At 41.5% G+C, this 26101-nt stretch overlaps 2 protein-coding genes across 7 annotated transcripts in view; one reads left to right on the top strand and one right to left on the bottom strand.

Moving 5' to 3' along the window:
* Positions 1-18416, bottom strand: part of BDP1 (BDP1 general transcription factor IIIB subunit) — a 56595-nt gene extending 38179 nt beyond the window's left edge. For 4 of the 5 annotated variants that reach the window (XM_075020701.1, XM_075020702.1, XM_075020705.1 and 1 more), the window contains exons 1-13: positions 18090-18416; positions 13455-14007; positions 12736-12839; positions 11680-11739; positions 11170-11310; positions 10140-10273; positions 9049-9143; positions 8403-8457; positions 7569-7712; positions 5667-5945; positions 5160-5337; positions 3967-4123; positions 262-338 (exon numbers count right to left, since the gene is read on the bottom strand). In XM_075020701.1, coding sequence (XP_074876802.1) covers positions 262-338; positions 3967-4123; positions 5160-5337; positions 5667-5945; positions 7569-7712; positions 8403-8457; positions 9049-9143; positions 10140-10273; positions 11170-11310; positions 11680-11739; positions 12736-12839; positions 13455-14007; positions 18090-18268 — 2156 coding nt within the window. In that variant the 5' untranslated portion in view covers positions 18269-18416. The remainder of the gene's footprint in view (positions 1-261; positions 339-3966; positions 4124-5159; positions 5338-5666; positions 5946-7568; positions 7713-8402; positions 8458-9048; positions 9144-10139; positions 10274-11169; positions 11311-11679; positions 11740-12735; positions 12840-13454; positions 14008-18089) is intronic. The other variant, XM_075020704.1, reaches the window with a different exon arrangement.
* A 775-nt stretch (positions 18417-19191) lies between these two features.
* Positions 19192-25548, top strand: LOC142027077 (small EDRK-rich factor 1-like). Of its 2 annotated transcripts, none has more exons than XM_075020712.1 (3): positions 19192-19395; positions 24385-24493; positions 25033-25548. In XM_075020712.1, exons 1-3 carry the CDS (start codon positions 19389-19391, stop codon positions 25103-25105), a joined length of 189 nt encoding a protein of 62 aa, XP_074876813.1. In that variant the 5' UTR covers positions 19192-19388; the 3' UTR covers positions 25106-25548. The 2 variants fall into 2 exon arrangements, with proteins under 2 accessions (XP_074876813.1, XP_074876812.1); XM_075020711.1 differs by lacking the exon at positions 19192-19395 and adding an exon at positions 21688-21839.
* The last annotated feature ends 553 nt before the right edge of the window (positions 25549-26101 follow it).

The following is a 26101-nucleotide window of genomic DNA, read 5'->3' as shown; positions in this document are numbered from 1 at the left end:
TTACTGACTGTAGAGGGGCTAGCTTTTTCCTAAGCTTGGTTAAGCCTTCCTCCTCATTCTCATGCAACATTTCAAACCTTAGTCAAAGCATTGCCCCTCTGTGATCAAAGTTTCTGTAAAAAAACTTCATTGAATATGGAAAAAAAGTTATCATGATCTACCGTCTAGACCAACCTACTATGGTCAATCAGAATTATATTCAAATTAAGTAAATGCAGGTTTAGACCAAGTACCACCGCAAGGTAAAAGAATTACACTTACACGATTTCAGACTGAGAATCACTTTCTGATGCATTCTGCTTTTCATCCAGTCTATGTAAGTCATGTATGTCTTTGTCCTGAGTAAGGGGAAAAAAACCAAAGTTGTAGTAAAGAAACAATAAATGTAGAAATCTTTGCTGCCAGGTGAAGAAAAGCAGAAACAAGAACAAGATTCACAGAATGGTTGAGGTAGGAAAGGACCTCTGCAAGTCATCTGGTCCAACCTCCCTGCTCAAGCAGGGCCACCTAGAGCTGGTTACCCAATACCATGTCAGTTGGCTTTTGAATATTGCCAAGGATGGAGACTCCACAGTCTCTGGGTAACCTGTGCCAGTGCTCCATCACCCTCACAGTGGAAAAAGTGTTTCCTGATGTTCAGAGGGAACCTCCTGTGTTTCATTTTGTGCCTGTCACCTCTTGTCCTGTCACTAGGCACCACTGGAAAGAGCCTGGCTCTGTCCTCTTTGGACCTTTCCTTTAGGTTTTCATATCCCCCTAAGCCTTCTCTTTCTCCAGGCTGAATTGTCTCTGCTCTTTCAGCCTTTCATCAGAGGAGAAATGTTTCAGTCCCTTCACCATCTTTATAGCCCTTTGATAGGGTATCTCCAGTATGTCCATATGTCTTACACCAGGGAGCCCGGAACTGGTCACAGTACTTCAGGTGTGGACTCACCAGTGCTGAATAGGGGGGAAGGATCACCTCCCTCAACCTGCTGGCAACACTTCTCCTAATGCAGCCCTAAATACCATTAACCTTTTTTGCAGCCAGGGCACATTACTCGCTCATGTTCAACTTGGTGTCCACCAGGACGCCCACATTCTTTTCTGCAAAGCTGCTTTTCATCTGGGTGCCCCCAGCACATACTGGTGCCTGGGGTTGCTCCTCTCCAGGTGCAGGACTTTGCACTTCCCTTGTTGAAGTTCATGAGGTTCCTGTCAGCCCATTTCTTTGTCTTTTAATTGGATGAGGCTGATAACAGAGTCCTTAGGCAGTATCAGCTACCATTACTTTCCAGGTCTAGTATTTAATTCATTTTCCTAGAGAGCACTAACCATCACTCTGAAAATGAAAAAAAAAAAATTTTGACAACATAGCAAACTAATCACAATTACAGGAAAGACTTTATGGAATCTGTTTAGTGAATTAAGGTAAAACTAGTTTTAGGTCAGTGATTATGTTCATATACTTTTAAAGTTAATTAACCACAGCAAGGCAAGAGAATTAGAACTGACATAAAATGTCTTTTGAAATTATCAGTTTTAGAGATTATTATGCCTTTTTCTCACGTCAAACAGCTATAATTAATCAGCCAGAGAGCTTTGCTACTCAGGCTACTGACACCACTATAGGCTGGTGTACATAGCACATTGCCCCGTTCACTTCATTGATTTTTATAAATATTATTCCAACTAATATCAGGAGACTGTATTGTTGTAACATTTCCAACTACAGGCATTTAGTATTTGTGAAGATCCTAAGCAGCTGATTTTCTGTTAAGATGAAGACATTATTTTAGGTAACAGAATCCAAAATAAAAGCCAAATGACAAATAATTTGCCTGTCACATTAGGGAAACACTAACACTTAGAACTTCCTAATCTCTCACCACAAACTTTAGCCGTAAGATCATTTTTCATCCTAGAAAGCACAAGAGAAAGTAATTAATTCCCCCTCAGCACAAGTCTTTAAACAGTATGATATTAAGTTCCAAGAATGACAATGATGCAAGGACAGAAGGATGATCAGAGGAAGGGAACTTTCTCTGTATGAGGAGAAATGTAAGATTAGGAACCCTCATCTTAAAAACAATATTATTGGAGAGAGAAGAAAGTGGCATTATAAACAAGAATAGCTTGGAGAAGATGAACAGGAACATAACAATGGAAGTACAGTGCATCTTAAACTACCAGGCATCAGGTTTAAAACAATCCAAAGAACACAGTCCTACTCAAATCAGTTTCCAACATTGTGCTGGCACAGCAAATGAGATGATACATAACACAACTCCAGGAACAAGCGCCGCAACTCTAAGAGCCAATAAATCAACACTGTGCATTAAAGACTGAAAGACTTCATGTCTCAAATATTGAGATGGGGCAAGTTCTGGATAAGGATGAACCCTGCATAGCAACAAACCGCAGGTAAGAAGTTGGTTAGCAACAGGGCACAGAGGGTGTGCTGTTCTCTGTTCTGATACACAGAGCGGGGCAGCTCACGATGTATGGCCAGAGGTCAAAGAACAGTCATGCCTGCAGGGAGGGAGAAGTTACTCCCCAAATGATCCCCAAAGCCCACTGACCCATTTCTCAAAGGTTCTGGAAGCACAAACCGCGCATGACAGCTAATTAGCCTAATAAGCTCAAGTGCCTGTCCAAAGGAGGGGCAAGGAGATAATAAAAGGGCACGAACTGAAGCCACATGTGTGTGCGCCCTCTGGAACTGGACCTCTAGGCTGGCTAGACCAACACTGGACCCAGGACTGGTTGAAATCCTTCTTTTCTTCTTTCTGTCTGTCTCTCTTCTCCCTGCCCCCCCCCCGCCTCTTTTTTCCATAATCCCTACACCTCACCCCTTTAGACATAAACCATTGACCCAGTCTGGGACTACAACCAGATTCAGCCACCCCTGGTCTCCTCTCTGAGAAGGAGTCTAGAAAGCAAGGGAGTCCGCTCTGAACCTCGTGCCTCAACGGGAGAGAGCTCCTTCTTCCCTGAATTGATGTATGCGGTTACCACGGGTTACACGGTTTACTGAGGTAGTTCCACTCCATTTCCTGTTGTAAGAAACCCCACCACCTACTGTTACACCTTCCAAGTTCAGTTTGCTTCTGCCATGAATAAAACCTTCAACCAATCTTTTGGTGTCATTTCACCTTAATTTAGCCCGAGGCAATTCTGAACTCCTCACAACCCTTCCCTGGTCTGTCCAGCATGGGTCATAACATCGTGACCAGCGACTACTAAACTAATGAATGCTTGTAACAAATTTGTTTTAACATGCCCTGGTCAGATCTGTCATTACTTCAACCCTTCATGCCCCACGTTAGGCGCCAAAATGGACTGTCATGGTTTAATCCCAGACAGTGACTAAGCACCACACAGCTGCTCACTCACTCCCCACCTGCCACCCAGTGGGATGGGGGAAGAGAATCAGGTAAAAAAAAAAAAAAAAAAAAAAAAAAAAAAAAAAAAAAAAAAGTAGTAAAATTTGTGGGTTGAGATAAAGACAGTTTAATAGGACAGAAAAGAAGAAACTAATAATAATAACAATAATAAAATGACAATAACAATAATAAAATAATTGGAATATACAAAATAAGTGATGCACAATGTAATTGCTCACCACTCACTGACTGATGCCCAGCTACTTCCCAAGCAGCAATCCCCTCCAGGCCAACTCCCCCAGTTTATATACTAGATGGGACGTTACATGGTATGGAATACCCCTTTGGCCAGTTTGGGTCAGCTGTCCTGGCTGTGTCCCCTCCCAGCTTCTTGTGCCCCTCCAGCCTTCTTGCTGGCTGGGCATGAGAAGCTGAAAAATCCTTGACTTAGTACAAACACTACTTAGCAACAACTGAAAACATCGTGTGTTATCAACATTCTTCTCATAGTGAATGCAAAACATAGCACTGTACCAGCTACTAGAAAGAAAATTAACTCTATCCCAGCTGAAACCAGGACACACATAAAAAATAAAAATACCTTTGTTTCTCTAGTTTCTTCAGATTGTCTTTCTTTGCCTCTAATCTCTGAAACCGGTAAATCTGAAATCTGGCTTTCCTGTGATGTATCATCTCTAATATCTAGGGCTCTCAGTTTAGCAGATTCCGTTTCCAGTATATCATTGCTATCTTCGAAGCTGAAATCAACAAAAGCACATAAAAACATTGTATTAGTGTATTTTAATAAAAAAGCTATTATTGTTTACAGATAGATCAAGTAGCACAGAAAAATTCTGCAATTTTGCAATTAACTAACTACATGTGTTTCACAGAATCTAACAAGTTTTAGTGATATTTGCAGGATACAAGCTTTAAAACAATGTTTGTACTTTTGCAATGCTATTACAAGATGTTAAAATCCCATCTGAATATTCTAGACTAGATAGTTTTTTAGAAACAGACTTTAATAAAATAAACAGTGTATGCACAAGCTTCCCCCCCTCCCCGATCTTCCATAACAATCTATATTGAGTTCAAAGACAAATACTGTTCCTTCATATGCTTCCAGTGAGGTATTAAGGCACACAAAAGTTGCTGGGAATCTGTATGAAATAACAAAGTATTACAATAGAACTAAATACAACAATTAACATGCAAAATTCTGAAGTAGCACTAACAGCTTCGTAACAATTTTTTAAATTTACCTCTTTCTTATATAAGAAGTTTAATACACTAAAGCAATTCACTTTCTTTCTAGTAAAAGAATGCCCAAAAGCTTGCCTCCCACCCAGGTTCTGCATAAATAAAAGTCCAAGCAGCATTCCTTTCCTACAAGAACCATCTTACTAAAACCAGATATAAATTCCAAGTGTATAGCAACACTACTTAGCAACATTACCAAGCAGTGCTTTGACAGAAATATTACAAGTTAGGATAAGCCAATAGTCTCCATGAACACTCAAAAAAAAAAAAAAAAAAAAAAAAAGCAAAGCAGTTTTGGATGGGATTTTAGTATTAATCTAAATTAATTTTGCAAGGACTGCCTATCAGGGCAGAGAATATACTGAGAGTATAAATGAAAAACAGCTTACTAAAACTCTGGACAGTTCTCAGAAACCAAAAACCTGCCCATTCTGTGCCAGTTAACATGATGGTAAGCATGAATAAATAAAACCAATATTAAACCTTTAAACTATTTTTTATTTTGCCTAAGCTTTCCATTGTAAACATTACCTGCATAGATTGACATCATTTTCTCTCTCCATTATGTCATCCACTGGTAAACAGGACTCTGATCTCTCTTCCTCTGTAACAGCAGTCTCATCTTGGTTTTCTTCGGTAACGCTACTCAGTTTTTCTCTACAGGTGGTATGACCATCATTGTTTGCATCACATACCACTTTTTTTTCTGCTAATGAATAAGAATTACATCGATTTGGAGATTCTGGGCAACATCTTAGAATTCCAATTTTCGAATCCTCACTACAGTGAAGCAAGAGTTAATTTAAGACAAAAAATCCCAGTAGAAAATGTGTAAGTATTAAGATTTAAGAGACCTGTTCTCTTAAAATGAAATGGTTAGATTTAGTATGAAAGCTGATTTTGAAAGGCATTGTACCACAACCTCCCAAGGCAGATCAGTGATATAAATCAAAACCCAAGTTCTCGTTTTTAAGTTTGCAATGTCTTTATAAAAAATTTATATTTGAACATTTGAAACTGAGCATTTTTGCCTCTTACTTTTCTCAGATGATTTCCCTTCTTCAGCTATTTTTGAAGGTACAGCCATTTCTTCTGGAAGATTCTCCACTTCCTGTTCAAGATCATCTTTTCGCCTCTTCTTTCTCTTCTTTTTTGCTAACGCTGGCTCTAATGCAACCTGTTCTTCTGCCTGTTCAGAAACGCCCAAAGATTCCTCATTTTCTTTCTCAGCTGTCACAGCATCTGCTTCTGCATCAGAAATTCTGGCTTCCTGAAGATCATCTTGATCATTAGCAGCTTCTGTGCTGGCAGCTTTTGCTATTGAGACAATATGGTTCCTGGTTAATAGACTCATGGAGTATTAGAAGCCATAAATCACAAAGATATTTCCACTAGCAACGTCTTGTGAATTCATACATTACTGCCAATATACTGCCATGAGCAGGACCATGAGAAGTTAGTCACTGACTTAACAGAAAAGCTTCAGCATAGGTTAACTTCAACACTAAATGCAAAACACATTCTGTACATGAGACAACGCTTCACCAGGGTAAAGCCAATTTAGTAAATGTTCTTGTTCCTATACTTCTTAGCAGGCTACACAGTCACTTCTGGATCCAGGAAAAATAGGCATTCCTGGCTATTCCTGAAAAGAATTATCGTATCTCTGAAGAAAGAGGAAATGACAGTTGCAGAAAGTATGCCATGAAAAAGTAATTTTGATTAATAAATGTATTGTAGTTAATCATTCTTATTTACCTAAGAAAGCTGAATTATTATCTAGCTAATAATTCACAAGTTCTTTTCTCTGGGTTTAACAAGTTTCTAAAAGTCTCCTCCCTCCCCTTTTCAGGACATTTTGTCTTGATCCTGTATTTATGCAGAATGTCAACCACCAAGAACCTTTCCCTGTGCTTTTTATTATTCTTATATGAACTTGATCTGCTGTAATTAAGAAATCCACAATGCAAGAGAAATAGAAGAGCATGCTCACATTGCTTTACACATTAAGTACCTTTAATTTACCATTAAAGTCTACAAACAGAATTTCTATATGTGGCTGTGAGTCCTAATAGGTGGGACATTTTACTTAATCAAATCTGAGATCAAGGCTATAGAAAAGCAGCAACTATGTCAATTTTAAGAATTAAACAGTGACGTTGCTTCCTAGCTAGCATTCCCTTTAAAAGGTTGTTCACTTGTTTGTTCCACAATACCACTTACAAGAAAATGGGGTTTTGTGGAACAAACAAGTGAACAATCCCACAGAATTAGCAGGGAGTTTATGAAATGGTGTCAGTATAACTGTTTTAAATTTAAGCACAGCTATGAAAGGTCCTTTCACAGGTACTCAGGTAATAAGACACTACATGGTGATCAATAGTACTTAAACGTAATCTTTATCCTTTGTTTTCAACAGACCAGAAAACTAAAACAACTTTTATAAGACTCCCTGAAAAGAATCATACCCTTCAGACTTAGGGATTCAAACTATAATTAAAGGAGAAACAGAACCCTTAAGAGAAAAGGGTTTTAAATGTAAGGAAAATTTAAATTAGAAGTCACAGAAGAGCTTGCAAAAAATATGGTTTTCGCCCAAGGATTCTAGAAGTTAATTTGCTAGCAACTCATGGAGATACTTATCAACTCTTAAATTAGAATATCCCATTTAGAGTATCAGTGCTTCATTCTGTGGAAGAGCACTAATCTCAGTGTGGTCTCACATTCCTGCCTAGAGAACATGCACCTCTGGAAACCAGCTGCTACCAATTATTACCATCCTGCACATCAGTAAACAACATCTGAAAAAATTATGCTATGAAGCCATTGCCCTGTCCAGAACATGGAAGGAAAACACTCCCTATGTGATTTTTTCCTCTGCTAGCAACAGCATTACAGAGCAGTGGTCAGTAATATATCTCAAGCATTCTTTTGAAGTACCTTTTGGCTTCTTCCGAGGCCTTGACAGCTTCTTTTCCTTTGGCTTCTGGCTTTTAACAGTCTTTTGCTTCCTCTTTTCCTCATCTGCTAAGACCTTCTCAAGCAGCTGGGCAAAGAATTCAAAATCAAAGGGCCGCTTTTCTTCTATCAGATTAAAGCAAAGAAATAAGAAAAGATTTCAAACCTGGTATTTTTTCCAAGTTTCTGCTTTGTAAAATAATCAGTGGCACATATTATGATATAAAAAAGCAACGGTTATATAAATTGAAACAGGTAATTCTTTTTGAAAATACTTTCTGTACCACTTGAGCAGGGACTAGAGTTGACATGTATATGGATTATGGTAGCTTGGTTTTGAAAAACAAATGGTAAAAAAATCATAGCACTTAGTAGTTTAGGAAATTTGAGAAGTGACAAATACGTGACTTGTACCATAGTTTTAAATAATGTATTAACATGCTGATCTAGGACTTATGTAGCTCATCCAAATAACACACAAAGCCTTTAAGGATTCTCAAAGCAGTTTACAGTAAGTAACTGTACTAGAAAATCCCATGAATCAGAATAATCTTCAATTGAATATATATATAGAAAAGTTTATATTAATCTCATTTATCAGACATATAGAAAAGCCAGAAATTAAACCTAAAGATCTTTACTGTGAACCATGCTTGTTATAAAAACCTAAGACTCCCCAGCCTCTGAACTCACCTAAGAGCAAAAACTTTTCCTTATCATTAATTCAAGCAAGGCAAAGTGCAAAAATTACCATGAAAAAAAGATGACTACCATTTAATGACTCATTGTAGGGCAGGGTACATTTCCTTTACTTACTGAAAGCTTTGTCTATCCTCCATCCATTAGCTTTTTCCTCACGTTTGAACTTATTCTGGAAGCAAAGGTATATTTGTCTTTTTTAGTAAACAAGAAATGCAATATCTTGTACAAAATGGCAGCTCAAGATAAGCCTTCTTCAATGCAACAAAATTTTCTACAAACTAAAGTTGTTAAAACTTACAAGCACACTCACAGAACATAAGTTCATAATTAATTTTTAAATATAAAATCTGTCACCAATTGATATCACCAGTCATAATTTTTTATATTTTCAGTATCTTTGTCCTTACTTCCAGTGTAAACAGGGTTTGAAATATCAAAGGTTTTCCCAGCCAGATACCAAGGAAGAAGCAACACAGAAGACCCTCACCAAATATCTACTTATGCTTATCAGCATTCTTCAATTAAAACAAAATTGAGACAAACCGTGTCTAGGTATGCTAGACTTACTAGATATGTCGATCGGAATTCAACCCAGCATATTAATGTTTCCGATACTTACTACCCCTTGGAAACAGGTATTAAAAAAAGCAATTAGCATCAAAATTATCAGTATTAATAGAGGAAGCATAGGAATAGCAAATGAGAACCAGAAAAGTGAAAACAAATGTTTAACTGCTTTACTGAGTGCTTTAATTTTTACCTTAATTTCTGCTCTGGCTCTATGAGGAAACAGTCGTCCAATCAAGGAGAAGTCTGTTCCTACCATACTGATAGCTAAAAAGAACATGTCTGTTTCTGGAGTGGGGGTGGGGAAGAAAGAGAAACACACACTTAAGTATTTAGTTAACCATCCTTCCTGCTATCTAAAATAAAAACACCTTTTAAACTTAATGCAATGAAATCAATAACTTTAAGGTTATCCACTGTGGCTGCAAGTTCATCTGAGCTGGAGTATGTGTGTTATTTTACCTAAGTACCTCTAAAAAGATTTGCTGAAAGAACTAGTAACAGAAAGAACTGTCTAACCTATTACAAAACTGCAGAATGTGAAATACATTTTGTAAAGCTAGTAAATCAAAGCTAACCAACTCCAAAGTGTCAATGTTCATTTTTATTGTGGACAAAACCACAAACAGAAATCAGAAAAAAGGATGTGTAAAAATACCATCTCCGTTATTGTTAATAGGAAAACAGTGCATTCCAAAAGCAGCACAGTGAATTCTGAAGCTAATTTTTCCATCTAGAGTTGTAAAAAAATACTTCCAATTGTAAAAAGTCTTGCACAGTGTTGTCAGCCTAGCGATAATAATCAATTTGCAGCAGGCATAATAAAAAACCACAACCTACCCACTCATAAAAACAGCTGTCCATGTGCACTGGAATCAGCCCACACAGAGATGGCTTATATAATTTATTCCTTCCCATGCTGGAAGAACCAAGTAAAGAAGCTGTTAAGAACTGCTAACTGTTCCATATAGAGCTCAAATATCTGGACACCAGAACCCAAAATGACGCTGTTGATAAGAGATTAGCATTTCCACACCATCTAAACATCCATGACAGAAATTCACAGGTAGCCAGCATATCATAAGGCACTGGATTTTTAAAACACACTGATTTTCACAGTAAACATCAGAGCTCTGCTTGTTGTAAGAGTTTAGAGGGTTGAGACCATGTCACACATAAGTAGATCCATTTACTCCACTGGAAATAAAAAATGAATACAAAGCATAGACGGAAAACTAAGATTTTTTCTGCAGACTCAAACCTTGAAACCAAAAACATACTCACCTTTATTTGACCACGGTTTAGTGTAAAAACTCTTTCTGAAGCTAGAATATGTAGTTGTAGAGCCACGCTCAAAGATGGGATCGTTTTCTTCTACAACACATGGACCTTTTGTTCTTAGAACCTCCACAGTTAAACTGAAAAAGCAAACACACAAAGAGACTTACCTGAAAATATTTCTAATAAGACACATAGCAGATGTTTAAAAGCCAGCTATTCAGATTTTTCCTGCCACAAGTCAGAGTTTGTACTGTGTAACCAGGTTTACTGATTACATTAACATGTATTTTAATAGGAGAACGCAGCAAGAAATCATTATCCTATTCAGACTGTGCAACTAAATTTGCTTTTCTGTTTTTCTAAGATACAGTACAGACAGACATAATTAAATACCTTAAAAAAAAAAAATTGTCTTTTTAACATTCAAGAAAATTATTTTGCAAAACCACAAGAGCCTCTCCATATCCTTTTAGAACACTGTTCAATTCTTTTACCAGGACTGCTCTATCCTTACACCTTGGCCTAAATCTGACACTAGTAATACATTTGGGGAACTCAATAATTTGATAATCTAATACCTTAAAGAAGCCATATTCTCAGCAAAGTTACTGAAAAGACTGATAGCTAAATAAAGGAGCAACGTGCAAGATGCAAGACACAGCAAATGATAGTGACAACTGAGTAACAGTAAGCAGACACAGGCAACTGTGAGAAATGAAGTTAACTAAATAGAAGACATTTGGAAGTTTGACAAATACTCAGTATTCATTCACTGTAATAAAATAAGACATGTTCCTCTCCATCTTCTTCTCCAGAAACATTTTTCATAGAGAAAGTTTGACACTGCTGAGATGCAGGTAACCGCTGCTCACATTTTGCCACATATTTGCACTGTTTCCTAAGTTAGGGTAGTTCAACTCTTAACACATAAATGCACTCACATTTGTCCCCATCCAAAGTAACTGTTCTCTTTTCACAGACTAAGCAGCAAGGTGATACATACTGTCCATGACTCAGGCTCAGAATTTATTACCTTTCTTCATCCAAAATAATTGAGCCATCTTCTGCTACTTTCACACGGGGAGCTAGAAGTGGACCATCCTGACTCTCTTCCCCATTCTCCGCTTCTTCCTCATCTTCTTCCTCATGATCAGGAGTATTCTTCTCTTCCTGTCTACAATTTTAAGAGACCAAGCAAAAACATTACTTTTGTTAGTGTTTTGAATTGCTGCTCTGTATGCCAGACATTCAATGATTTCATGAACCACCCTGCAATACAACCCATCAGCAAGTTAGTCAACACAAACTCTGGAATATGCTTTTCATTCTATTGTAAAATGGATAAATCCAAACCCATACTGAAAGCAAAATGCTTTTTAACCACCCTCCCCTCCCAAATTACAATTTGTTATAAATAAGGGCTGTGATATTGAAACAGAAAAAAATACCTACACTGTTAGTATTACCACAGAAACATGGGGTTTTTTAAAAAAAAATACCAGAAGACTTTTTGACTATAAGTACTTCCATAATCAAGACTTACTCTTTCATTTGACCCAGTGCAGAACTTTTTTCTGTTCTCTTTTCTTCTGCCAGTGAAGACCTACAATTTTATAAAAAGCTAGAGATGAACGTTTGTACAGATACATTTCTGCTTCATTCCACAAAACCTGCTTTTAGTGGATAATGGACAAAGAAACAAGGCTTTTTTTCAATTCTTTGTATCACATCTAGATTTGAGTCTAACTGAACAACCACCACTGCTTAATGAATTTTGATTTATTTTTTTTTGTATAAGCAAGGACAAAAAAAGATATTTCAAGCAGTAATCCATTGTATGGGTGCAGGGAATGCAAGACCACCTGGTTCAATACCTGCTTAAGTGTAAAAGAAAAAAACCAAGGAAAGTGATAAATAAAACACACAAGCACACAAACATTAACAAGCTGGTGATAACAGACAATAACAGAAAACTCATCTGCTACTGAGAGGAAGAACAGGACTTGGATAGCTGTACTTATGTGTACGTGATTATTTTTTGTAGTTGCAGGTAAAAGGCCCTGCTCTGTCTGTGGTGGTCTGTGTATGCACACCTCTGGGATGCTCACTCAGCCTTGATACTAGCAAAACCTGTAAAGGGAACAGTAGCAGCTACATCCATCCAGCTGGAACAGAGAGACCTTGTGGGTCTTGCAGTGCATTTTGCACTTCAGCACCTAGGAAGGAGAAATGCTTAGCTTCCCATAGTCCACTAGATTTGGCTGGTAGTCATAACATCCCTAGAAGCCATACCTAAAAATTTAACAGCAGCTAGTGTCAAAAAAAATGATAAAATTTCTATTATTCTGCATTTGTACAGAGATAAATCAACCTGGGAACAGGTTCATGTTCTTATATTTCAACAAGTACCCTAATCTCCATTCTCATTTCTGTATGAAGATTGAGCAGAAGTGAAAACATCTAGAAGCTTTTGTTACCATTGCAACAATACTGCATCTGTGCTAATATTCCAGATTTAAGAATTCCCCTTTTCACAGTTAAATTGGTAGAAAGAGAAAAATCATTTAACCTAAGGAAAGAGAAAGAGAATCATACTTACTTCATAGGATTGTTTTCTGGCAGATAGTATATCAAGTCTCTCATGGTCATTTTAGAACGATCTGGTGGAGAATGTCCTTCAGTTATTGGAGGTCTGTGTTTCAACTGTTTCCATATATATAAAAAAAAACAAACTTAAATTCACGCTGAAAGTACTTTATGTTTCACAAATGAATATTTTTCTTTGTTTACGAAGCACTCCATCCATGGAGTTTTGTTCCTTCCCCACCCCCAACAACTGAAATAAGTTTATCTTAATGTCTCACTTTGTCAAAGAGGATGCCACAGACCCTTAAGTGACTTACCCTGTCAGAGAAATTCAATACTTGGCACAAGTAGAAGTGAAAAGCTATTCAAAATTACAGAACTCTGTTGTCAACATTCAAGTTGAAAAGCTTACAGCATACTTCCCCATTGTATTACCAACTGTGAAACTTACAATTGGAATGTTGACTATAATATAATAGCAGGTCTCATGTCAAAAAGTGGATCTAATCAAATGAAAAGATATACAATTTCTTGTAAAATCTGTATTACAAGGGAACACAGTGCTACTACTGCTTATAAACAGACTAAACCCATACAGAGTTATGAGATATCATAGACTACTAGCAATAAGCAGCTGATGATCATCAGAAAACACAACTGCAAAGAGATAACATATGTGAATCACATGTCTTTGCCTTTCACAGATCAGCACTGCTCAACACAGAGGCCTACCATCCGCTCCTTCTTCAGCTCTTCTTTAAGCATTTCTCTTAACTTCCGAGCTTTGAGGATCCTTTCACGGTCAGAACATGGTCGTTTCTCTTTTACGGTAGCAGGTTTCATAGGTAGCTTTTCCTCCTGTGCTCCTGATCTTTCCTGTGTTGGTCTCTCCTTGAGTGGGGAGGGTACATTCTTCTGCAAGGTATCATCATTTTTTTGAGCAGCTACACCTACAGTTTGCTCTTTGTTCACCGATTTTTTTAGTGGGGAAAATTGTGGCACTTGTGGCACAGGTGTTTTCTTTTCAGGCAGCATGGGAGACTTTAAAGAGCTTTCAACATTACTCTTTTCTGATGGAGACAAATCCTTCTGAAGTGAAGCACTGCCATCAGGAGCCTGTGATGCTCGCCTCTGTGGCTTTGATGCAGAACACTGAGCAGATGAAGGTCCAGCTCTGGGTTTGACAAGATTGGGCATGGTGGAGATCCGTTTTCTTCTCTGCGTAGGCATCTCTGCAGGTCTACTAGCTTCTCTGGCATCATTTGAGCTATCAGCCGTGTCACTGCTGGAAAATTAAAAGAGTATCCTGAAATACTTTGCCCGTGAGAGATTTGTAACTCTTACTTTCAAGGTATGCTTATGTACCACTCACTATAAATATAATGCTATAGGAAAATACAGTTATATACAGCCAATCTGTAGCTGGTACTTTCTCATAAACTAATCAGCTATAAGAACTGCTATGTTATTTTCTAATCTTAATTACTACTAATGTTACTGTTACAAGCTAGCTGACCAATAACACTAAACTCACATGTTCCTTCCCCCCTTGCTGCCCCCCCCCACCTTTTTTGGGGAGGGTCTCTACTTTCAGCTGAGAATACCAGATATCATAATATAATAAAGCTTTATAAAAAAATAACCCACATGATACAGGTGATAAAAACATTTTAATTAAGCTATATGCAACAAGTAATTTGATGATTTTTATTACAATCAATCTGAACATTCGTCTTAACACATTTTCAAGTAGATGATATGTGAACTGTGAATTAAAAAAAAATTCAGCAGTCAAACTGGCTGCTGTTATTCTACTGCTCACACTTAACACATCAAAAGTAGCCTTTTAGAAGCAACAACTTTTAGCTTCCCTGGAAAGCTTTCTTATTTAAGTATTTTTTCCATCCCTTATGCAGAAAAAATTTTCAAAGTTTAAGCAAAATTGCCAACCATTATTATGATCTTCCTCAATCTGCAGACTCCTTCAGTGTTTGGCTCCTTTGGCTGTTGCTCACAGTAAGACTGCAGCAGAATTATAACTGAGTCATAAAGAGTTTTTTTTAAATTTTACATTGTAACTATGCCTTGTTTCTGTACATAAAGACAGCCACACCCATGGTTCACTTAGCCATCTTCTAAAACAGTCAGAAGCACATGCCTTTGAAGGAATATAAGAACAGCATAAACATACAGTGAAACTTTTCCAAATCCTTTCCAGCTACTGTCTGCAACTCAGGCAAATGCTGCAGATGATGTTTTTGTCTGTAACAGCCTCTGTTAAATGGCTGAATCAATTTGTCTCCCACTGAGTTCATATACATTTTTAGTACACAGAACGTCCCTCAGCAAGGAGTTCAGCGGCCTTACTACATGATGCCTGTCTGTGTGTTTTGAATGAGACCCTTGCGAGTTCCATTCAACACCTTCTGGTTTTTGTACAGCAAGAGACAGTAGAAAGTAATTCTTCATTCACCTTCTCCATACCACCTGTGGTTTGTGGAGTTTTTAATCAGAGCGTCACACCAGATTTTTGAACAGTTAAATACATCTTAGCAGCAACTCTATTTAAAAAAAAAATAAAATCTCATGCTCAGACAATTTTCATTTCCCTGGTAATCAGCAAAACCCATTCAGCATTCAGAAAACAAAACAAAGTAACTGACACTACAGATACAGGTTTGAGCAGCTATGAAGAAATGCCTTAGGCTGGAAGGATAAACATGCAAGATATTTTCACGTTGGCCTTTACTTTTCTTGCAGACCACACAACAAACACATTGTGCTGTATGTCACCAATTACTGCACTCAGGAAATCAAATTGTGTGACTTCCCTCAAACCTACTCTTCCTCAATCTTCAGAGACACCCAGGTGGCCAGTCTTTAAAATGCATCATCTAGAAAGACAGCTCCCCAAGAAGCTAATACTGCCCACTCTGCAATAAATCCCTAGGGCTGCTTTCTCCTATTTGGTTGCTATATGCCTTCAAAAGTGACCAAAAACTTTAAGAACCAGATATTCAGTGGAATGTAGGGTGACCAAATGGGGGCAAGAACAGAGCGGCTTTTACCTGTGCCTTTTCTACTTGTTCCCAGGCCTAAAAGTTCCCCTAAGAGTCTCCCAGCAGTTTTATGTTGGGTACTACCTTCTCCCTCCATCTGAGCTGTGAAACCCACCACAGTACTCCAGTGGTCCACATGTCTCTTCTTCTAAGTGCATCATTTTCCAAACCTGCACTTCTCCAAAGAAGCTCTTTCCCAGTCACATCTCACACATTTCACTGTGCTGGCAAACTGAAGAGGTTTGTACATTCAACACAAACAACTTTCATCACAGTCTTAAATTTCTTAAAACTGCTATACTTTTTCTTTGAAACAGCAGGATGTGGTTTTGTATGCTTGGGTATGTTCCACATTTATTGAGGAAAATATTTTATGAGCCTGCTACTTATATGGTAATGGTCTACTTTTCAAGTCATGTGAATAGATCCCTTCGAATATTCTTCCTTCAGAATGGCATTGGTGTCTAGTTTTGAAAAGTACAATTAGATTACACTGAACCACCCATTAAATTGTAAACACAAAAGTCTTCCATAAATCTGCTGAATCAGCAACAGTACCACATAATTGAAAAATAGCAAATGTATCTTCATTTAAGAAAAAAGTATTGGATAACAAAAGACGCAGTAACATGATCTCTATAACACATAAATTTTATAAATAAAATTTGAAAGAAAAACATCATTTTAGCGCAACACAAAACAAGTATAAGAGATGTAAGATACAAGTTGAATGAAAGGCAGCATGGGTTTACTAAAGACATGCTATGCCAACTAGTCTGACCCCTGAATTTCTAGTCACACGAAACAGAAGACTGTAAGAAGACCTTGTAATATGTCACAAAGGACAAGTTTCAACTGAAAGAATAGAGGTATTCATGCAAGATGCAAAACCAACTAGTTCAAAGAAGTAACAAGGTTGTTCTGAAGAGCAATCATCAGACTGGTTAAATGTCCTGAAGGACTGGTCTGTACTGCTTTTAGCAGGGATAGAGTTAATTTTCTTCACAGTAGCTCATATGGTGCTATGTTTCAGATTTATGACCAAAACAGTGTAGGTAGCACACCATGTTTCAGCTATTGCTGAGCACTGCTTACACAACATCAGGGCCTTTCCTCACACTGCTGCCCTGTCAGCGAGTAGGCTGTGGGTGCACAAGAAGCTGGGAGGGAACACAGTCGGGACAGCCGACTCCAACTGACCCAAGGGATATCCCATACCGCCTGGTGTCATGCTCAGCAGTAAATGCTGGGGGAAGAAAGAACACAGGAGGACATTTGTGGTTATGGCATTTGTCGTTCCAAGTAACCACTACACGGATGAAGCCCTGCTTTCCTGGAGATGGCTGAACGCCTGCCTGCTGATGGGAAGCGGTGAATTAATTCCTGATTTTGCTTTGCTGGCATGTACCACTTTTGCTTTACCTATTAAGCTGTCTTCATCTCAACCCACAAGTTTTTGCACTTTTGCACTTTCAATTGTCCACGCATCCCACAGCAGGGGGGGGAGGGAGGTTGGGGAGCACAGGGAAATAGCTGTGTGGGGCTTTGCTGTGAACCAGGGTTAACCCACAACAGGGAGGTCCTGAAAGACTGGTCCTAGGACCAACCTCATCATGCCTTTCCATCGCAAGAAAAAGCACTTAAAAAATTAAACAATCAAAAAGGAAAAACCAAGAAAGTTCTCCCTCCCTAATGCATGAATAAGTGAATACAAACCAGGAAGTGCTCCAAGAATGCAAAATCAAAGTCATGCAGTTACAGAGGGCATAGAATTTTTGCTGTGCACAGCAAACTGGAGCTCCCTGCTGCAGCAGTGCCAGAAAAACTGAGTATCAGACCACACTAGGCTCCTCCTTTGCAGTCTTAACTTATATATTATTTCAAGCACCTGCAACGCAACCGCAGTAAAGAAATGTGGGTTTTGCTTAGGTTGCAAATGCGTCAAGCACCCAGAAGACATTGTCCGATTACCACATACACAACTGTCACTCGGCGGCGACCGGAGGACAGTGCAGCACCTCTATTTCAGGGGGTCTGCAAGAGGAGACAACTCCAAACCAAAGTAGGGACAACCAGGAGGTGACAGGCCGTGACAACAAGCGTTAATGGAGAGCCTGCTACCGCTACATGTCCAGGGGCCTCCGAAGGCCGGCCGGGGGCGGCTCCCCCCACCTCCCCTAGCCCGTCCCACTCCCAGGGATCCGCGGCCGGGAGGCGGCAGCGGCCCAGGCAAGACCCCGCCGGGAGAGCCCCGCGGCACGGCCCACCCCACCCCCCTCCGTACCCGCGGGGCCTCGGGAGCACTCACCTCTCGGCCCGCCGCGCTGCCGGCGGGGCCTCGGCCGCCGCTCCCGCCGCCGCCTCCGCTCTGGCAGCCACCGGGGAGCCCGAGCCCGAGCCCGAGCCCTCCGGGTCCGCCGCGCCGCCGGCGCCCCTGCCCGCGGGTCGGACGTTGGGCCGCACATTGAGGCGGGCCCGGCGGAACATGGCGCCGGCGGCTCGCTTCGAACGCTCGGCAGGGAGAGGCAGGTACGGACGGACGGACGGACGCGGCCGCCCGCGAGCTCGGCGTCAGCGGCGCGCGGCCCGGTAACGCCGCGACGCTCTGACGCCTCACGGCATGTCACTCGCCTCCGCGCCCGGCGCGTCCCGCAGCGTCATCAGCGCGCGGCGGCAGGAAGAGGAGGGGCGGGACGGGGGGGGGGGGCACGGCTCGCCCCGCGCGCAGCGGGGGGAAAGACGGGGCGGGGGGGTGACGGGGAGGCGGCGCCTGCGCGGGAAAACCATGAGGGAGGCGGAGCACGGCGCCGCAGCGGCTTTCAGTACCTCAGCGGCTCAAAGCCCCTTTCCCCCCTTAATTCAGGCGTCTCGTAGACGGCTTCCCAGGCGTTAGTTTTGACCACGGTGATCAGTGCTTTGGGTTGTTTGGTTTTTTTGGTTTTTTTTTTTTTTTTTTACTCTCTTCGGTGGTTTTAACGGACAGCGGTCTGCAGCGATTTCCTTTTCTGCTCGGCTGTTGACCAAAAGCCACGTGCTCTTACACAAGGGTGTTTCGGAAACTTATCACCTTCCTTCCGGCGTACAAGTCCGGCCTCCTGCGAAACCTCCCGCCCCCGGCCACACCGCCGCCCTGCCTGCCTCCCAGGCCGAGCCAGCCGGCCTCGCGCACCGCGGCCTTTCCGCCTCTCGTCACTCGCCGGAACCTCGATTCTCCGCACACTGGCCGCCGGGAACGGCGCGGCGCGCGGCACCCCTCCCGCATTCACGCCGCAACACCCGCCGTCGGGGGGACCATCCCGCCCCCGCGGGGCGGGCGCGGGAAGCGGAAGAGGCGCCCCCGCCCCTCTACGGCCCTCGCGCCTGGCGCCGGCCACGCCCTCCCAGCCGCGCGTAGGCAGCGCGCAACCCGCTGATTGGGTCAGGCCTTTGGGGGAGGGGGGGCGTACCGTCCCCCCGCGCGCAGGAATGACGTCATGGGCCGGCGAGGGATTATAAGGGGAGTCAGCGGCGGGCGGGGCGATAGAAGGTTCTGGCAGCTGAAGCGGCGGTCGGTGTGTCTGTGGTCGGTCGGTTGGCCGGCGGTGGCACGCGGCCCGAGCGTCTCGTGATGACCCGTGAGTGCCGGCAAGGCTTAAGGGGGGTGCTGGGCCGGGGGGGGCCCCGTCGGGCAGCGGAGGGGAACGGCGGCGGGCCTTCGGCCGGCTCCAGGCCTGCGGAGAAGCGCGGCCTGGGCGCGAGGCGGAGGACAGCCCGGCGGTCGGTCACGGGGCGGGGGGTCGGCCGCGGTGAGGTGCCGTTGTCGGGTCTCGGTACTTGCGGATTTGGCGCCCCCGTGGCGGAATCCCGCGGCGAGTCCTGCCGCCGTCGTTCCTAGGCTTAGAGGAAAAACATCCTCACTCCCTCCCCTGGCGTAGCTGTGTTGGGGGGCGGGGAGGAAGGGGAAAGGTGGCGATCTGCTGGAGCCACAGTAACCCTCAGTTTCGGTCCTGGTTACCGTCTAGTCTGTAAATAAAGGGCTGTTATATTGCTGCCAAGCACTTAATACTACGTTGCTTAGATGGCGGTTGTGAAGACTGTCGTTGAAAGGGCGGCAGAACTTGCTAATCATCGCCTAACTCAAAAGTAACGTTCGTATAGCTGCTCTAAAATGGCGGAGAACTGTGAACCAAACCTGGAATGCTCTGGCCCTCCTCACTGGTGGGGTTGCTGTTTTGGCTTCTGTGTATTACACTTGGAAATATAGATAGTGCCTGTGTTTAACTGAGGAGGTGCTTTTACATTCACACTTAAAAATACATAACTTCAAAGCCACTGTACTGCTGGAAGTCCAGACAAAGGCCTGGATCATAAGCAGTTTGTGCACAGATCAGACCTTGAATGTGAGGAAGGGGCAGGTTTATGGCTTTTGTTAATTCCCCCACACACTCCCCTCTTCTGCATGATGCTAAAATAAACATAGCTTGAGGTTAAAAAGAGGCACAGTGTCTCACACCTGGGCATAGCAGAATGATAACATTTCATTTTAGGATGACCTAGTTTAATGCGGTGTCTGAAATACTAGAGGTGTGGTTGTGGTGTGCTACCATACAGTCTACTCTTAGCTTTAGTAGATGTTTCCGGAGTTCAGTGCTTTGTTGTCAATCAGGCCTGGACTAGGCCCTGTGATTTCAAATGGACATATAATAAAGTAGAATAAGAATGGCTTGCTTATTTACAACTCCTTAACTGTGCCTCCCGGTTCATAAATTCATGGTACTTGTTGCACTGCCAAATTTCAGGGTACCTGAAAACAGTAACCTTGTGAAGATGATGATGGCCAGATGAATTGGAGGGGGTTTTTGTCACTTGTATTCCATTATTGCTTTGTCCTTGCATCAAAAGGCTCTGTTTACTTTTGCTTTCTATTTTTGGGACGTGATGGCAGACACTTTTCTTCTGCTTTAAGTTCTGACATATGATCAGATCCTTTGCTGCTCAGAAAGAACTCTAGGGATGATGATCTCAGTAGCCAATCCTTACTGCCATTCTCTTTGACCTCTTTATCATAGAGAAGATTACTCCTTGTCCAGTGCTATTCAGATGTCTTTTGCTTATCTTTGTTTTCAAGAATACCTCCATCTTGGAGTTGGAAGAGCAGGGACAGGTTGAACTAAGGCATATGTCTTGCAGAGGCAGGCCAGGATGGGGATGCTCAAGCATACGTATAAGCAGCAAGGATGTACTGGCCTTTATGTTGCAGTTCATGCTTGAATTTCACATTACAGGAAGCTGAATGGTCTTCTGTCAGGACTGGACCACACTTTATGGAGGATTTAGGTTGATCTTACAGAATGTAGGAAACAGCACCGTCTCCCTTGGAGCTAGGGATACTCATGTGGTATCCCAGGTGAAGTACTGGGCCTGAACAGTCCATGGCAGTGTTTACCTGGAAGCAGGGATGGTACAAGTAAGTTTCTTTTCAAATAGTTGTTTGGCCCTGTATGCCTTGTGTGCATACTGTATTGCTCTACATTTATACCTGCTCTGCTTTGCTGAGCAGAAGTGGCACCCAAGCTTTTCAGTGATGCTGTTCAGTTTGGTTCTTAAGTTTACTATCTTACCATGTGTGTGGAATAACTCTACATGTAGACACCCTGCACTATGTTTGCTTGGACAGGAAGTGCTTAAGGTTAAGGGTGGAGGATAACTGCTATATGAATTCTGATGATAGCAGTGTGTTTTGACTGCCTGCCTCTTTTTCTTTGAGGTAAAAGAAGATGCTTCATTTCTTTAAGCACCACAGAGAAAAAGAGCTGTTTCATTGCTGCTAACTTGTTCATATGACATTCATGCCTCCTGAGCACAACAAAACTCAAGAACCATTTATAGCCTGGAATGTATCATCTGCTCATGAGTCATCCAGTTCTAATCAACAACAGTACTGCCAGAGATAGATAGCTGTTTTACTTCAATTTTCTGAACAAATAGTGGCCCTTCTTCTACATGGACTTTGGGGACAGGATCTCACTGAGTGCTGGTGAGGAGGATGGAGCAGGAGTTCTCTTAGCTTTTTCAAAAGGTAGTACTTGATGTCCTCTCACAGATGAATTATATCTTTCAAGGCAGGAGCAGCCCTCAGGAAACAGCAGTCATAATACACTGTTTTCATTTGGGCTTCTGGCACCTCTTGCGAGACAGTACACGTACTGGTGTGAAGAATGCATAGAACCCCTGCTTCTGCAGGGTTGCTCTTGTCTACTTGTTGACATGGCAGGTACCTTTAACAGGTCAGAAATGGGGTGAGTGCAATGCTGTGGATCGTATCAACAGGTTGCTGTTTCAAATTGACTTAGTCCTAAACTGCTTCCCTGTACCTGAAATTACAGGCACCTGGAGAGATCTCCATCTTCAAGATTGGAAGACAGGATAGGTATAGTCTTCAGACTGGAGAGAGACTGAAAAGAGGCACAATGGAAATTATGGGGAGATGGAGCTTTCATTTTTGAGTGTAGAAAAACGTGATCATGTTTGTTTGACAGCACAAGTGATTATGCCTAGTGTATCTGGAACATGTTGAGTCCAAAAGAAGCAGAGCAAGAGGAGGTACCAAGCAAGTGAACCAGCTCTGGCAGGTTAGAGCAGACTAGAACTGCCATAAGGAGGGGGATACTAAGAAAAGATTGTCAGCTAATGCAGAAGAGTTTATAATTGTGATGGCTGTGGCCATTGCCTGGAAGACCCTGAGTATTTAGTGGGAGAGTTGCATCTGCTCTGAGCACCAGTTGTGTTGTGCTGGTTCCAATGTCATGCCCTCGGGAATGTTGTTTCATCAAAAAGATTGCATGCCTAACTTGCCAGCAGTTTAGGGTGTTGGTAGTCCTGGGGAAAGCTGGTTGTCCCCTGGAGAGCTGTCTTCTCTACTGGCAACAGTGATGTGGTTTTGTGTCTTCATATATATATATATATATATATATATATGTATAATGTTACTCTTCTCACTTTTGTTGAAAGTGGGGCTAAACACTTGCTAAGGCCATGCTTAATTGCTGGACTTTATTTCAAACAACGTATCTTTTGAGGTCACCTCTTTAATAGTATTTGAGTATAATTAACTGAAGGGACTAAAAGCCCATCACAAGCAAAGTAGGTAGAACAACTATAACAGTGCTCTTGCTGCCAAGTTAAGGGAACACCTACATAGAGAAACTCATCAAATGAGTAAGATTGAAAAATACAGAGGTTGGTTTACAATGAAATCTAAAAAGCACACATGGGAAAGAAAGCTGTGAACAGAAGCCTGTAATAGTGCATGGAAGGAACCTTCCTGAATGCTTGTTTACCAGTTTCTTCAATAGCATGAAAATACTCTCACATGTGAACAGCATTAGGGTGCCTGATTTTCTCCCCCATCCCACTGGATGGGGGGGAAGTGAGTGAGCAGCTGCGTGGTGTTTAGTTGCTGGCTGGGGTTAAACCATGACACCACCCTGTGCAGGGACATATACACACACCTGTTTTGGGAAAGTGGTAAGTTGTTTTATTCAGAACAAGGTGTCTTGATGAGGAACTGGAGTTCTGATTGTTTCTTAACTTCAGCTTTGTCAGCCCTGCTTCTTTTGCAGGGGGCTTTGTGGTATATGGTAGGTAGACAAAATCTTGGGCTGAAGCTCTATAGCTGGTGGTAGCCTCATACTGCATACATGTCAGCTGCCTTGGAGCAAAAATGAATTAAAGCTGCTTGTGCACTATGTGGCCTTCTCTGCTTTCATGGTTCCCAGAGTAAGGCAGCTCTAGTATTTGATAGCGCTAGCTGAGCTTCAGGGGTGTGAGTGCCCAATAATACATTATTAATGCTGTGTTAAGTAGTTTAGGGGACTTTTATCCAGTAAAAAGTAAAGCCAAAGTTCCCATGTGTATTAACTATACTGGTTGTCTTCTAAGTAGCATCTGCAGAAGTGTATTTGTTCTACAAATACATGTGAGGCCCCTAACTGCTTTTACTAAGAATGAGCAAGTGCTTGACCATGGGATGTTATGGAATCTGTCAGTGATTTTGTATGACAGCACTACAGACTGAAAGCAGGTAGGTGTTTCTGGATTCCAAATACTTACAGCCATTTGCTTTTTGATTTCTTAGAGGGCCTTGGGAAGAGTTTGAGGAAGTTTATAAACGCTCAGGCTGCCCTCATTTTAATGCTGTTCTTTCAGTCTAAAATTAATTTGTAAGCTGTAACGGATGCTAGAATCTGCTTGAGAGAGAAAGGATGGCACCTCTTTGGATGAGTTACTGTGATCATTTTGCCCAGGCTATGAATGGGGTGGTCTGCCTTCAGTCTTTTATGGGAAACTACATTGTGTTTCTAGAAGGAATGTGGGAATGGATTTTGGTGATCTCTTGAACATGACCTGTAGAAATATAAATGTGAGAACTAACAGGCTTTCATGCCTCCTATTGTGCACTGGAGGGGGAGACTGTGATGGAAGTTAATGCTAACCACAGAAGATACTGCTGTATCAGCTCTACAGATTGAGCCAAACCTTTCTACCTTTATAATAGACTTCTAAACAGGCAAACTGTGTGTAAAAAGTGGTAGTACCTGTATAGACCATATATTGTCTTACAGGTGGGAACCAGCGTGAGCTTGCCCGCCAAAAGAACCTGAAGAAGACTCAGGAGATCCACAAAGGGAAAAGGAAAGAGGACAGCTTGTCTGCTTCTCAGAGAAAACAGAGGTAAGATCTAGTAAAGTTGAGTGAAATGGTTGGGCAAAATAGGAGGGGAAAATGGGTCAGAGGGAATCCAGTGTCTTAGCTGAAACAGCATTCAAGTATTTTGTTTTGATTCATGGTCCATTCACATGCCAGAGCATAAACCATGGATGTAAGTTTTTAGTGTATCTGCTGTTAAACAGATTTATTTTCGGTAAGACCTGTAAAGCTTTTATTTCTTTTGAGCAGCTTTTTGCCTGGTATAAACAGGAAACGATTGTGTAATACTTTCTTGAAGATGTTTGATCCATTGTGTCCTTTACTTCTAAAACTAAAAGAATTATATAAGGTCTACTAATAAAGTAACTTGTCTACCTCATTGGGTACTGTACTGAAAAAAAACAGGATAATAGAAAATATGCTTATGGCTAACTGAGAAGTTTTATACTGATCTTTTACTGTTCTTGAAATGGGGCTTGCTAAAGGGTAAAAACAAGCTGAAGGAGACTCTACTCAGAAAAACAGTGAGCCAGTATCTGAAATCCAACTTTTTTTCTTCACAGAGATTCTGAAATCATGCAGCAGAAACAAAAAGTGGCTAATGAAAGGAAGTCTCAGCAGGCAGGAGGAAAATGAGCTGCCTGTATGGAGAAGATAGTGCACCACTTAAGCAGAAGGGCCTAGAAGATTCCTAAAAGTGTCTGGCCACTAAATGATTAAATGTCTGTCTTGCAGAGTTGTTCAACTAGCATTAGTTTAGAGTATTTTCTGGTTACCATAGGCTTAGTTGTTTGGAGTGCCGTTTCAAAACTGACTGCACTCTTCTGCATGCACATGAATAAAAGTACCAAGCAATAGCTTTAATCCAGCTTTTGCTGCATTTGTTGGTTTCACTTAATGTTTCCACTAACAATGAACTTCTGGATCTAAAGCCAGACCAGATTTTCTTGTTTTAGTTCTTGAAGTACAGCTTCATTCAGAATGGAATGCACTTGTAAGATGTGCTTAACCCTACAAAGGTCTGAACTGTAAATCTCAAATTATTTTTTCAATAAAACGTCGCATGAAATACTGTCTAATCTGAAATGGTTATGCTTGATAATCAGTTGATTTCTCAGAAGTTACTGTGACAGAAAAGGACTTCCCTGCAAGGTTCAAGCAAACGACTTGAACTTCACTCACAGACTTAACTGCAAGGTTCAAGCAAATGATTTATTTGAACTTCACTTACAGACTTAACACGCCACTATTGCAGGTTTTACAGATACAGTGGAGGAATGCACTATTGCAATTTTTTAAGGCAAGTGTAGTACACTATTACAACCACAAGGACACATGCGTTTATAAACTTAAAGCATAAACAATATTCACTTACCCCTCCAGGTAAGGGCTGTCAGTCCCAGGGAAGCTACCTCGACCGGCATCCTGATCAAGGCGGGGAAGGGTTTCCTCCACAAGCCAACTATATAGCTGAAGTGACTCCCCCATTTCTAATCTAAATCTTAGAGTTTCTATCCCTTGACTTGTGGAATGGTGTGTATGACTATGTTTGAGTGGATTATGATAGATGCGTAGATGGATTATGTGTATCTGAGTGGATATATCTTTCCTTATCTTTCCTTTGTTGGTCTG

Source organism: Buteo buteo, chromosome Z, assembly GCF_964188355.1.
Source record: "Buteo buteo chromosome Z, bButBut1.hap1.1, whole genome shotgun sequence".
Lineage (NCBI taxonomy): Eukaryota > Metazoa > Chordata > Aves > Accipitriformes > Accipitridae > Buteo > Buteo buteo.
This window is presented reverse-complemented; position numbering and strand designations above follow the sequence as displayed.